General features: G+C 63.1%; 1 protein-coding gene across 1 annotated transcript; it reads right to left on the minus strand.

Moving 5' to 3' along the window:
* Window positions 1-1,033: 1,033 nt before the first annotated feature.
* FSCN1 (fascin actin-bundling protein 1) lies at window positions 1,034-12,095 on the minus strand. The gene is made up of 5 exons (XM_058035670.1): window positions 11,201-12,095; window positions 4,472-4,628; window positions 3,890-4,011; window positions 3,454-3,621; window positions 1,034-3,353 (listed from the first exon to the last, which is right to left on the minus strand). Exons 1-5 carry the CDS (start codon window positions 12,021-12,023, stop codon window positions 3,151-3,153), a joined length of 1,473 nt encoding a protein of 490 aa, XP_057891653.1. The 5' UTR covers window positions 12,024-12,095; the 3' UTR covers window positions 1,034-3,150.
* Window positions 12,096-12,692: the final 597 nt, after the last annotated feature.

Here is a 12,692-nt window from a genome sequence, read left to right on the forward strand (position 1 = left end):
TGCTCCCTGTGCTCCCAGGGAAAAACTGGATGGGATAGAAAATGGTTTCCAGTCACTCCTTTAAATGGAAACCAGGATGGGGGGAAGGCTGAGGGGATTTCCCCTCTTGCTGGAGTCTGGTGAATGATGGCAAATGCAGAATCCAGCCTGGAGGGGAAAAAAAAGGAAATGTGTGCTGGCAGCTGGGGAGAGGGGAAGGGGGAGAGTCCTCCTGCAGCTCCAGAGCTGCTGCCCTGGCTGGGGGTCACAGCCTGGTGTCACAGATGTCACAGTGAGGCCATCAGAGCTGCTCAGCGTTTCCTGCACTGCCCTGGTTTCTCCCTGTTTATGGTCAGGACTGCACATCCTTCCTTCCTTCCTTCCTTCCTTTGACCCTTGCAGGGCTCACCCCCCAATCTGATGGTGAAGGTCCCTCTGGGCAATGCCATCCCCCTGGGGTGTGCACCTGGGGGGTGCTGAACAGCCCCCCTATCCCAAACTTTGCTTTTTCCAATCAGTTTCACATTTCCCAAGGCAGACAGGAGCCCAGCCAGGCTGTGGTGAGGGGCAGGGAAGCTCTGGCTGCTCTCAGTGCAGGTCTGGAGGTGTTGGTTGAGTTTCAGGGCTGCTTTCAGTTGTCCTGGGAGGGCTGGGGGCACATCTTGGCTCCAGGATGTGAGTTGGGCTGGGCTCCCCTTCCCTCTTTAGTCCTTTAGCTTGTCCTTTTCCACATCCCTGAGCAAAGGAGGCAGATTGCTGATCCCTACCCAACCACACACCCAAACCCCCATCCCAGGAGGTGAAACACCTGACTCAAGAGGGGGCACAGCTTTGCTCCTGATCCTGACCCATCCATGGGTCACCCATCCCCCCTGGGCTCAGTGGCTTCAGGCTTTGGCTTTGGCTTTGCACCTCTTTGGAGCCTCTTAATCACCATTCCCTTCCCACCATCTCTAGAACTCTCTAGAACCAGCTCAGCCCATCAGACAAAGGCTCCACCACCCCAAATCTCCACGTTCAGGCTCTTGCCAGCCCCAACAGACCACACACCAGGTTGAATCCGAATGCAGGTTTTATTTTTTAATTCATCTTTCTCCATTTGAAGCTATTTTTTTTTAAGTTATACAAATGGCACTTACAAAAAAATAATAATAATAAAAAAAAAAACAAACAAACCCAAAACTTAAATTTTCAGAGTGAGATGTTTTCAGAGAGTCACAACACCCGATAAGAGGAGACAGGAGAGATGTTTGACCTAATGTCACACGGGGGAGGCCGGAGCAGGGATGACACGGGTGGGAGCGTGACGGGGCGGGGAGGAGGTGACACAGGGAGGGGTGAAGGCCAGCGAGGGTGTGTGTGTCACGTCACGGGGTCACACAGGGCTTCGAGACACTCGGTCCTTGGCGGGGCAGCGCGTCCCCGGGGCCGGGGGGCGCGGGCAGCCCCGGTGTGAGCGCAGAGCCGAGGTAGAGTCCCAGCCAGGATCCCCTGCGCCCGCCAGGGACCCCAGCCCGGGGCTGTGCCCTGCCTGGGCACAGCCACTCGCTCTCCCAGCTGAATTTAGCACCAAGCTCTCCTGTGGAGGGGATCCCTCCTCGTGGCTTTAAGGCTGACGAGCCCCTGCCTGGGAGTAGGGACCAGCCCTGGTTTGGCACGGCAGCGATGCCGAGAGCACCCTTGGTGTGGGGTGGGACCAGCACTCCCCCTCTGCAGAGGGGGCCCACGCGGGAAAAGGCTCCTTGGTGTGTTTGTAGGGAGCAGAAACCGGCCCTGGGAAGGCCCCAAAGGATAAAGTGCCTTTCACCACCCTAAGGAACACGCAGCATCACCCTTACAGACAGCGTTAAACTCTAATGCAGACCTAGTACAGACAACAGCTGGTCACACAGTGCCATGGAGAGCATATATAAATAGAGACTAACAAAAATACTGTTTTGGTCTTTTTTTTTTTCTTTTTTCCTTTTCCAGTAGGGTTGCAATTCATGAGAGCCCAGCCCAGGTGCCCTGGGGGTGGTGGGACCAGGAGCTGCCCCCTCGGGGTGCCCGCGGGAGCGGGCGCTTCCTAATTCAGTATTAGGTGTTCAGTGATTCGCTTCACTGTTCCAGTATTTTATGAGAGAGAAAAAAACAACATCGAAGGTACTGAGCAAATATCACTGTGCAAAGTTTGCTAAGGAACTTTTCTATTCTGTAAACCAAAATCTGCAGTTTATGCTTCCAGCCACTGCCCCGGGGAGATGATGTTGGCCAGCCCGGTTTCTCCCAGGATCAAAGCCCACTGGGGATGGGCTGGATGAAGCCCCCACCCTGGCACGGGCTGGCTCTGTGTCCCCCACGCCCTCCCCTCCAGGCACAGCAGCAGGACCAGCCTCGGGGCAGGCTGGACCCACCATCAGGGTCTGGGATGCTCCTCCAGAGCCAGGAGCACAAGGAGGGGTGGAGGGACGGGAGCACGGGGCTCCATGAGATGAAAGGCTGAGGCTTTCCAGACAGGATCGCCCTAAAGAATCATTTCCAGGTGTTTGGGGAGGGGCAGCTTGCTGGCCCTTCCAAAGGATGTGCTGGCATGTGCCAGCCCCATCCCAGGGATGCTGTGATATGTAAGGTCACCTCTTACAGCTCAGCTGGGGATGAACCTGCCCCACAATCCAGGAGGGGAGAGAAGCTGCTGGGACCAGCCAGCTGAGCCAGCTGAGCCCAGCACCATCTCTCCACCTCGACTGGAGCAGGGCAGGACAGGATGGATGCTCCAGGGGACACTGGCAGCACAGTCTGAGGCTGTGCCAGTGCTGATATGGCAGAAGTGAGCACAGAGGTGATCTTATTCCCTTTTTTTAATTGAGGAGAGGAAAATCAACTACCTAAGGTGATGCTCAGGGCCAGGAGGGGGATACGGCCATTTCCAAGCCCAGCAAACCTGGAGGGAGGCAGGGAAGGGGGGATAGAGACAGACTCCTCTACAAAGCTATAGGCAGGCAGCCCCACCACTTTTCCAGTTCTTACAGGGATTCAGGGAGACCCACCTCCCACATAACGCACCAACTCTATGGCAGGAGGGAAGGGCAAGCCAGTCTGAAAATCCTGTTACAGAGAGGAGAAACAGAACCCAAAGGAAAAGAGGACAGGAAGGGAAAGAGAAGTTGGCAATGGGAGGTACCCTAAAGTGCATTAATACTCCCAGAGGGTGGAGGCGTCGATGGTGTCGGCCGATGCCTTGAGCACCCCGGCGTGGTCGCCCTTCAGGTATTTGCCATTGATCTTGATGGCCACTTTGTTATAGTCGCAGAACTCAAAAAAGAAGTCCACGGGGGTGTCGCTGCTGCTGGTGACGGACGACTCGTTCCCCACCATCCAGTACTTGCCAGTGGTATCTGCACGAGAGGGGGCACGGTGGCCTCATGAGCCACCCCAAAGGCCACAACTACCCTGGGCACTCACCAGGCCCAGCCCTGGGGCACCCTGGGCACTCACCCTTGATGTTGTAGGCACCATCGTTGAACTCCAGCTGGAAGACGTCGTAGGAGGAGCGGTTGGAGTCCAGCGTGCCGGTGACCTTGCGGCAGCCGATGAAGCCGTGCTCGCCGCGCAGCACGATGATGGGCCTGTTGATCAGCTTCATCACGAAATGCTCCGTCTCTCCTGCGCCGAGGGGACACCGAGGGGACACCGAGGGGCTGTGAGAGCAGCCCGGGGGGCACAGAGACACACCCCAAAGCTGGCAGGCAGCGGGGAGGAGCAAGGGCTGTGCCCTCACCCATTTCTCACCCACACCGTCTGTTCCCCTGTCTCACAGCACATCACTAAGAGAACTTATTGCCTGAGCATCACTTGGAAGAAGAGCCCAGCTCTGGGGGGGGCATTTTTCACCCCCTGCTGCCCCGGTGTGGGGTCCCCGAGGGTCCCTTACCCGCTGTCTCCATGGAGGCTGCCAGCTGCCCGTTCTTCTTTGCTGTCACGTATTTGCCGTTGGCAGCTTTCAGGGTGATGCGCTTGTCGCACCACTCGATGTCGAAGTAGCAGCTCGCGTTCCTGTGGGGCAGAGAGGACACTCAGGGGGGTGGCACGGAGGGGGACCCTGCCACCGCCCCCCTGCTGGCTCGGGAAGGGCCAGGCTGGACCAGGAGGGCCTGCTTCGATCTGTTTGTGCAGGATGAGCCCTGTTGTGGTGGCCATCCCGCTGGGAGCCCTCGCCCCGGGGGCAGGAGGCAGGCAGGCAGCCAAAGGCACTTCTGGGCTTTCCGCCTGGCTCTCAGGGTTGAACTGCAGGGCAAACATTTCGACAGCCCCAGCCGGCCAGGAAGGATTATGTGGCCCCAGGGACCTCCAGAGCATCGTGGGCGGCAAGCCCCGACCCATCCCTGGCTTTCCCAAAATGCTCTGCCTCTGCTGGGAAGCGTTTGGGATGAGCACCCAAGCTGGAAAATCCCTTGAATTCCCCTGGGAGGTGCAGAGGGTGCTCTGAAGGCCAGGCAGAGCCCTGAGGACTCACTTGGTGGAGGCTGTGGACTGGATGCCCCCGTTGGAGGTGAGGGTCCAGTACTTCCCGGTGTAGGTGCGGAAGGCGCATTTCTTGGTGTCCTTGTTGATCTCCAGCTGGTAGGTCTCCTGGTCACCCTCCTCGTCCTGGTTAGCTGAAAGGTCCATCCCTACAGACACCAGAGACAGAGGGAGGTGGGGGTGGGACCAGAACCCCCCTGCAGCAGGTCCAGGGGGAGGGCAGCCCAGGAAACCCAGCTGAGGGGCTCCTGCTCCCTGGGTGAGCTTTGGTGGCTCCCAAATCCCTCCCATGACCTCCCCTCTGGCATTTGAGGTTCAAATCCAGGTTTTCATTTGGTTATTTGGTTGGCAGCCGTGAGCTTCCCCTCCCGACCCAGCAGCTCCATCACAATGAAGCAAAGACCAGTGTGGATGTTTTATAAGGAAAGGGCTGCAGTTTTTCCCAAAGGTGACAGCCAGGTTTCTCAGCCCATTAGCAGAGGCCACTGCAGCACCCATGAATCCCAGCTCCTGGCATGTTTAAGGACCATGACAAGGTTTTTCATCCACAGCTGTCACATCCCACTGGGCACTGAGGTGTGCAGGGACATGAGGCTCAGGAAAGCCCCAGGGCAGCCAAGCCTTTCCCTGACTCCCCAGAATCATCAGCACCAGCCAGCTCTGCAGCCAGGATGGCCCCTCCCTGTGCCCAAGGGACCAGAGGCAGCATTTCCACACAGAGGAGGATGCAGCTGCTCCTGGGGCCACCAGCCACAGCCCTGGGCCACCGCCAGCCACGTGTGCATCCTCTGAGCCCCAGAAAACCTGCTTAGTCAGGGCTAGCAGGGCCAAAACTGCTCCAGAGCTCTCCAGCTTGGTGGATTTCAGCCTAAAAACACTTTGGGGATGAGAGCCACAAGCTGTGGCCAAAGCCAATGGCCGAGCTCTGTGCTGGGGTGCAGAGCTCAGCCCCACTACTGAGCTCAGTGAAACGGGAGCTCAGTGGAGCTGGATGAATTCTCCAGGGCCAAACACACCTGCATCCCTCCCTGCTGCAAAGGGGGGCACAGGGCTGGAGTGCACATTCTGTCTAGTTCTGGTCCTATCACTAAAGTAGACTTGGAGTTGCTGGAGCAGGTCCAGAGAAGGGAAATGGAGCTGGGGAAGGAGCACAAGACTGATGAGGGAGCTGGGGGCTCCTGTTCAGCCCCTCACACCACCACAATGCATCCCAGCCTCGGGGATGCTGGGATTTCTGGTGCTGTGCAGCCACTGCAAGGGCTCCAGGCAGTCTTGGTGGCCCCTCTGCTCTGGGGTCCCACAGCTGCACCCAGCTGTGCTGCAGGCTCAGCTCCCTGCGGCTCCACATCACCTGTCCCTGTCTTCTCTGTGTCTCCAATCTCTCATCCCAACACCAGGAGCAGCCTCTGCCTTGCATATCCATCACCCACCTTCCCCAAAAGGATCAGGCTTTGTTCCCAAGGGGATCAGGCTTTGTTCCCAAGGGGATCAGGCTTTGAAGGCTCCACTTTGTTGGCCAGAATTTTATCTCCCACACCCGAACTGGCCCACAGCTCCCCCCTGCTCACAGCACCCCCCTGTCACCAGGCACCCTCCAGCACCTTTTGCAGCTCCCATCCCAGGAGGTGCTCGGTGTTCAGGGTGGGTGGGGTGTGGAACAGCCCAGTTTAGTGGGGGTGTCCCTGCCCATGATCCCAACCCAGCCATTCTGCGATTCCAGGGTTCTCCTGATGGACACACACCCACCCTTTGTGTGCTTTGCTCCCCGGGGTGTTTGGGCAAGGCAGGGGGTGCTGAGGGCCACCAGCCCAGCCCCACGGCCACGTCCTCAGCTCCCGGAGCCCTCCCAGAGCCGCCTCCTCCCAGCACTGCCGGGGGCCGAGCCGGCGGCTCTGGGAAGGAACATTTGGTTTTGATTTTGCATCCCCGGCTCCAGCCCCAACCCAGAGCTGTGAAACGGAGAGAGAGGGGCTCTGCAGGGGCTCACAGAGAGCCTGGGCTGCGGGGAGGTGACCCTGGGGGACACAGCCCATGCCTCAAGGCTGGCAGCACCCCTGGGCCCCCCAGCCTGTGAGAGCTGTGGTTTGTGGGGAGCAGGGACAGTGGTGCTTCCCGTCCATGACTTTTCTGGGAAGGACTCACTGACCTGCAGGGAGCAGGCTGGGCAGGGCCAGGGGATGCTGAGTGCCACAGACAGGACAGGCAGTGCCAGGAGGCCCCAAACGCTGCTCCCTGTCCCCAGAGCCCCCCAGCATGGAGCACAGGGCACACGCCAGCCTCCATCCCCACCCCTCTGCCTGCCCATTTTCCACACTCTGTGCACGGAGCTTTGGGAGCTCTGGCTGGAAGCAGCAGCAGCAGCAGGAGCAGGAGGGTCTCACACAGCCCCCTCCCCAAAAGCAGCAGCTGGGGTTGGGTTACAGCGACTCAGCACAAAGGAATGCGCTGGGCCGGGGCAGGAGGAGGCTCAGAGGGCTGGAGCTGGGCCGGGGGGGCTGCAGCAGGCACGGGCTGTGTGCGAGGCTGCAGCACCGTGGGGTGATGTCCCCGTGTCCCCGTGGGGAGGACAGGCTGTCCCCACAGCCATCCACCCCCTGCTGTGGCCGCTCCCTCTGCAATCACGGATTAATTAACGCTCCTGGTAAATTCACAGTCTGGAGCTGGCGCGGCTCCTCCTGACCTTGAGGAAGCTGCTAATTACAGCTGGGGGCAGGGGGGGGGTGAGCACACGGGGGCTGTGTGGGAGGGGGGCAGCTACGCCCGCACACCCCAAAATCCCCGGTGTGGGACGGCCTCGGGCTCTGTGTGGGCAGGGATTTGGGGGGAATGTTGGGAAGGCTCAGGAATGTTCTCACCCCAGGGCTTCCCAATGCTGAGTCCCCAGGTTTGGGGTGCTCAGAGAGCAGCAAAGGGCGCCCCAAGCCCTCCAGGCTGGGGGGTTGGCAGGGCCGATGTGGAGCCCTCGCTGCTCTGAGCCAGGGCTGTGCTTGGAGCAGGAGCCCCCTGGCCATCCCAGGGCAGGCACAAACCTCCCTGTCCTCCCTGCAGACCTGGGGTTCTCTCTCTGGAGGAACAGAGCTTGATGTAGCTCGACCTCTACACCATGGGGAACTGCAGACCCCGCATGGGACAATTCAGGGCAGGCAGAGAAGTTTCCCTGTGCACTCAATTCACACAGAGTATCTCCTGTGGGCCATGCTGGGACGCTGCTGAGAGCCAGGGGACGAGATCCGTGGGGAGGAGCCTTTCCCATCCTCCAACTCTCCTTTCAAAAACCCCAAAACCCCAGCAGAAAACACCGAGCCCAGGCTGCCTGGATTGCTCCACAACCAGGGCTCAGCGCCCTGCAGAGCCCCCAGGGCAGGATTTCAGGGTTTCAGCATTTCAGGATGGGGCTGGGATGCTGTGCCCAGCGCAGGTCGGGGCTGGGCTCCCTGTGGGCTCTGGCACCTCCACCCAGGGCTGCACCCACACCGTGCTCAGAGCCTGCTCCTGCCCCTCCCTGCCCTTCAGCCGGGCTCACACTACAGAAATCCAACAGGCTTTTGTCTAAATCCAGCACCCTGCAGCTCCTCTGCTGAGGGTGCAGCTCTGCTGAGGGGTCACGGGCAGGGGTGAAACATGAATTTCCTGAAAAACCCACCCCTCCTTCCCCGTGGATTTCCTGTGGCTTTGTGGTATCCCCCAAGTGTCAGCAGGCCACTTGGCATCATCTCCGGATGAAAATCCCCATCCAAGCCTGCGTGCCCCCTGCCCCGGAGCCACATCTTCCCGCCTTGCCGCGGCACGGAGATGAACTGGAGGGGGAAAATCCGGCTCAGCCCATGCAGGGAGGGCTCCGGGCCCCGGGGCAGAGCTCTGCACGTCCAGGCTGGCTCGCCCTCCTCCCCAGATCCCATTTCCTGCAATTCCTCACTCCCACCCTCTCCCCCATGGGTGTGCGGGCCAGGGGCACCGCGGGAAGGAGCAGAGCCCGCTCTGCCCCCGGGACCCCGCGCCCACAAAGCGCCTTTGTTGCCGCAGCCGGGCGAGAAAGGAGCCATTGAGCGGGAGGAGCCGCTCGCCCGGCTCGCTTTGGGGGGCAAACGGGAGATGGGAACGCTCAGGGAGCCCCGGGACCCTGCTGGGGCTGGAGGCGGGAGAGGGGGACCAGGGACACCCCCAGAGCTGCCCTGGGGCAGAGGCAGGGCTGGCACCCATCCCCTGCCGCCCCGGGGTGTTGGTGGGGTGGTCCGGGGGTACAGGAGGTGCTGGCGATGCCCGGGGTGTTCGTGTCATGCAGGGGATGCTGGCAATCCCGGGACAGGGAGGAGACGCCGGGCCAGGAGCTCACTTGGCACGGGTGGGACAGCGCCGTTCCAAAGCTGGATCCCGGCCAAGGGAACCGCAGAGGAACCCATGGACCCATCCCTGCTCCTGCCCTGGGGCACAAGGAGGGCAGCCACCGCCATGCCCGCTCCCTCCTGGGCTCCACACAGGAATGAGCTCCCTGCTCCCGCCAGGCCGTGCCGAGCTGCGGTCACTGCCGGCCCGCATCCCGCATCCCGCATCCCCATCCCCGGGGCCCTGGGAGCCTCTGCCAGCAGCACGGCGCTTATCAGAAAAGGGAAAGGCTGTCTGGAAAGGGCTTCCTCCGACCGCTGGTTCTGCCGCCTCCTCGGCATCCCTTGGGACACAATGGGAGGAGGGTGAGCCCCACAAAGCGGCGGCTCCCCGCCTTTCACCGCCGCCGGGAAGGATAAACCGGGTGGAAAGGGCTGCTCCGGCCGAAGCGGACTGGAGCGAGGATGTGCAGCCCAGCGCGGCCCTTCGCGCTGTATTTTGCTTGGAAAGGGGCCGGGCACAGCCCAGGGCCCTCTGTTGCTGCGGAGATTTGTTCCCCCCCTTCCTGCTCCCCATCCCTTCCGAGGCAGACAAAGCCGGAGGCTCGGCCAGCAGCATTCCCACCATTCCCGCCGCTCCATGGGGTCTCCGCCGCCACCGCTCCGTCCCTCATCTCCCCCCACATCTGCTTTCCCCATCTCTGGTGACAAAGGGCTGCAGCAGCCCTTCCCCCCCGCGCTGCGGCAGCTCCCGCCATCCTCATCCTCATCCTCCCGCCGCCATCCTCATCCTCCCGCCGCCGCCATCCTCATCCTCCCGCCGCCGCCATCCTCATCCTCCCGCCGCCATCCTCATCCTCCCTCCGCCGCCATCCTCTCCTGCCCTTCCCCAAATCCCCGTGCCTCGCCAAACAACCCCCGCTGCCCATCCTGGCAGAATTTATTGTTCATTTTTAATGGGTTGCTTTGCGGGATTTGCTCCCCGCACGGAGCCGCCCAGGCACGGATCGGGGTTAAGCAGCAACCGTGAAATACAACATATACACACCAAAAAAAAAAATTCCCCGCTGTTCCTCCAGGCTTTGCTGCATGCTCGCACCCATCCCACACCCGGCGTGCGCCAGCCTGACCTGGCGCGGCCCGATGAGCCCCGGGGCACCCAGGGCACACACCGGGGCACCCAGGGCACACACCGGGACCCGCAGGGCAGAGCAGAGCAGGGATCCCCCATTTTCCAGGCTCGGGGCTGCGATGCCCGGCGGGCACTCAAGGGCGGCCCGGGCAGCTCCGGTTGTGACCGGGCACCCGAGGCGGGCCGGTGGCACCGTGGCCCCTCCGAGGGGATGGAGTTTGCGGGTGCGGAGGGACGGCGGCCTTTGTGTGGGGGGATGCGGGATGCGGGAGTTTTGGCAAAGCCCTTTATGTAACGCTGCTTCCCAGCCCCCCACCCATGGGATCTCCAGCCCCCCTCGGGACAACCGGAGCCCGCCAGGGGAGCCGCAGCCTCCCTGCTCCGCTGGGCACAGGGCACAGCCGTGCTCGGGGAGGGGGATGGCGGAGGCTTTGTTGGGCGAACAATGAGCTCCGAAGGAAGGAAGGCGAGGGATGCAGCCCTGCCTCCTTCACGGCGAGGGAAGGCTCCATCCACACCCTGCCAGCCCCCTCCCCGTCCATCCCTGCACCCCATGCAGGCCCCTGCCCCCCCGGGCCCTGCGGGGGCGATGCTGCGGGGATGGGGGTGCGGAGGGATGGGGGTGCGGAGGGATGGGGGTGCGGAGGGGATGGGGGTGCGGAGGGGATGGGGGTGCGGAGGGGATGGGGGTGCGGAGGGATGGGGGTGCAGAGGGATGGGGGTGCAGAGGGATGGGGGTTCCCGCTGGGATGGGGGCCCCGGGCAGGCGATGCCGGAGGGATGCGGGAGGGGGAAGGGGAGGGGATGTGGGAGGGATGCGGGGGGATCGCGATGGGGTTTGGGGGAGGGACCGCGGGCAGCCATGCTGAGGGGCGCAGGGGGCGCAGGGGGAGATGGCGGCTGCAGGGGAGGGGAGTGAGAAGGAGTTTGAGCAGGGAGGCGATGGCAGGGGGATGCGGGGATGCGGGGGGCGGCCTGCGGGGTGGGAGCCGAGGAAGGCAGCGGATGGTGGGGCCGGGGGGCCGTGCTGCGGGGGGAGCACTCCGAGGCGCCGATTCTGAGGGGATGCAGGGGAAGCGATACCGGAGGGATGCGAGGGGCTGCTCAGGGCGGGCGATGCCCGACGGATGCCGATGCCGGAGGGATCCAGGGGCTGCTCGGGCCAGGCGATTCCCGAGGGATGCAGGAGCACTCCCCGAGGCGGCCACAGCCCTGACACAGCCGAGGTGTCCCGTTCCCCCCACCCGCAGCCCCCATCCCCTCGTACCTTGCCGGGTGGAGACATTCCTATCGTTGCCGGCCCTCAGCACGACCTGCGGGCAGCTCTGCTCCAGGGCGAAGAGCTCGTCCTTGCCCACCTTGGCGCTCTTGCCCGCCTTGAGGGTGCCGCTGGGCCCCGAGGGGGCCAGGTAGCGGCCCTCCCCGTCTCGGAAGGCCACCTTTCCGCAGCGGAACTCCAGCGTGAAGGCGGTGCCGGGCTCGGCGGCGGGCACCAGGCGGCCGTCGCTGCGGAGCAGGCGGTGGTCGCAGCTCTGCAGGCTGTAGCGCTGATCCACGAACAGGAGGGTGATGAGCGCGTCCACGCCCCAGGGCACGTCGCGGTCCACGGCCAGCTCGTCGCGCCGGGGCCCCAGGTGCGCGTAGCGCTTGCGGGCCAGGCTGTACAGGTTGGCCTGGGGGTGCATGGCCAGGTGCACGCTCCATTTCTCGGCGGCGGACACGGCGGGGGCGAAGCAGGACAGGCGGTCCTCGGTGCCGCCGAAGAAGCGGCGGTGGGGCTCGGACTGCAGCGACCACCGCCCGTCGCCGTGGGCCAGCACCAGGAACCGGCAGTCGGGGCCCGGCTCCTCGCTGTCGCAGCTCACCCGCCCGTCCTTGTCGGCCGCCAGGTACCGGCCCAGGTGGCTCTTGAGCAGCACGGCGCTGGAGTCCTCCCCGTCCTGCTCCAGCGTCCAGATCTGCTTCTTCTTCATGCTGGCGGCCGAGGCGTTCACCTTGAAGCCGAACGCCTCCGCCGTCAGGTACCGGTTGCTGCAGTTGATCAGCCCGAACTGGATCTGCACCGGCTCCGCCGTCCCGTTCGCCGTCATCCTGCTCCCGCCGCCGACCGACACCGAGCGACCGACACCGAGCGAACGACACCGAGCGAGAGCCGCCGCCGCGCCCGCCCCGCCAACGCCGCCTTTATAGCGCGGGCGCGGCGCCGCCTCCCGCACCCCCCGCCCGCCGCCGGGGCCGCCCCGCCGCGACCCCCGCCCGCCCCGAGCCCCCGGCACGGCCCGAGCCCGCCAGGAGCCCCCGGAGCCCCGGACGCCGCCCCCGCTCCCCCTGCCCCGATGACAAAGCCCCCGCGGATCGCGGGGTCCTCCCACGCTGCAGGACCCCAGCGCTTCTTCCATGGGTTCAGGAGCCTCCCTGAGCTGGGGGACAGCCCCAGGGCACGGCAGGAGCCCTCCCCGCATTCCCGGAGCCCCTCACAATGCCAGCCCGCTCCTCATGGCAGGACTGCCCCAAGCACGGCAGGAGCCCCCTTGAAGTGTAAAACCTCCCCGTTAACGGGAAAACCCCAAGATCTTTCTCTGCGTTTCAGGAGCATCCATGAATTGCAGGATCTCCTCCTCCAGCACAAGTTCAGCATGGAAAGGCCCCTCCAGGAAGGGGCCCCTCGAATTGAAGGGCTCCCAAACACACATAGCAAGACCCCCACTGTAGAACAAGAGACCCCTCCTTGAATTGCAGGGTCCCACACATTGCAGGGT

Source organism: Melospiza georgiana, chromosome 16 (assembly GCF_028018845.1).
Source record: "Melospiza georgiana isolate bMelGeo1 chromosome 16, bMelGeo1.pri, whole genome shotgun sequence".
NCBI classification, from domain to species: Eukaryota; Metazoa; Chordata; class Aves; order Passeriformes; family Passerellidae; genus Melospiza; species Melospiza georgiana.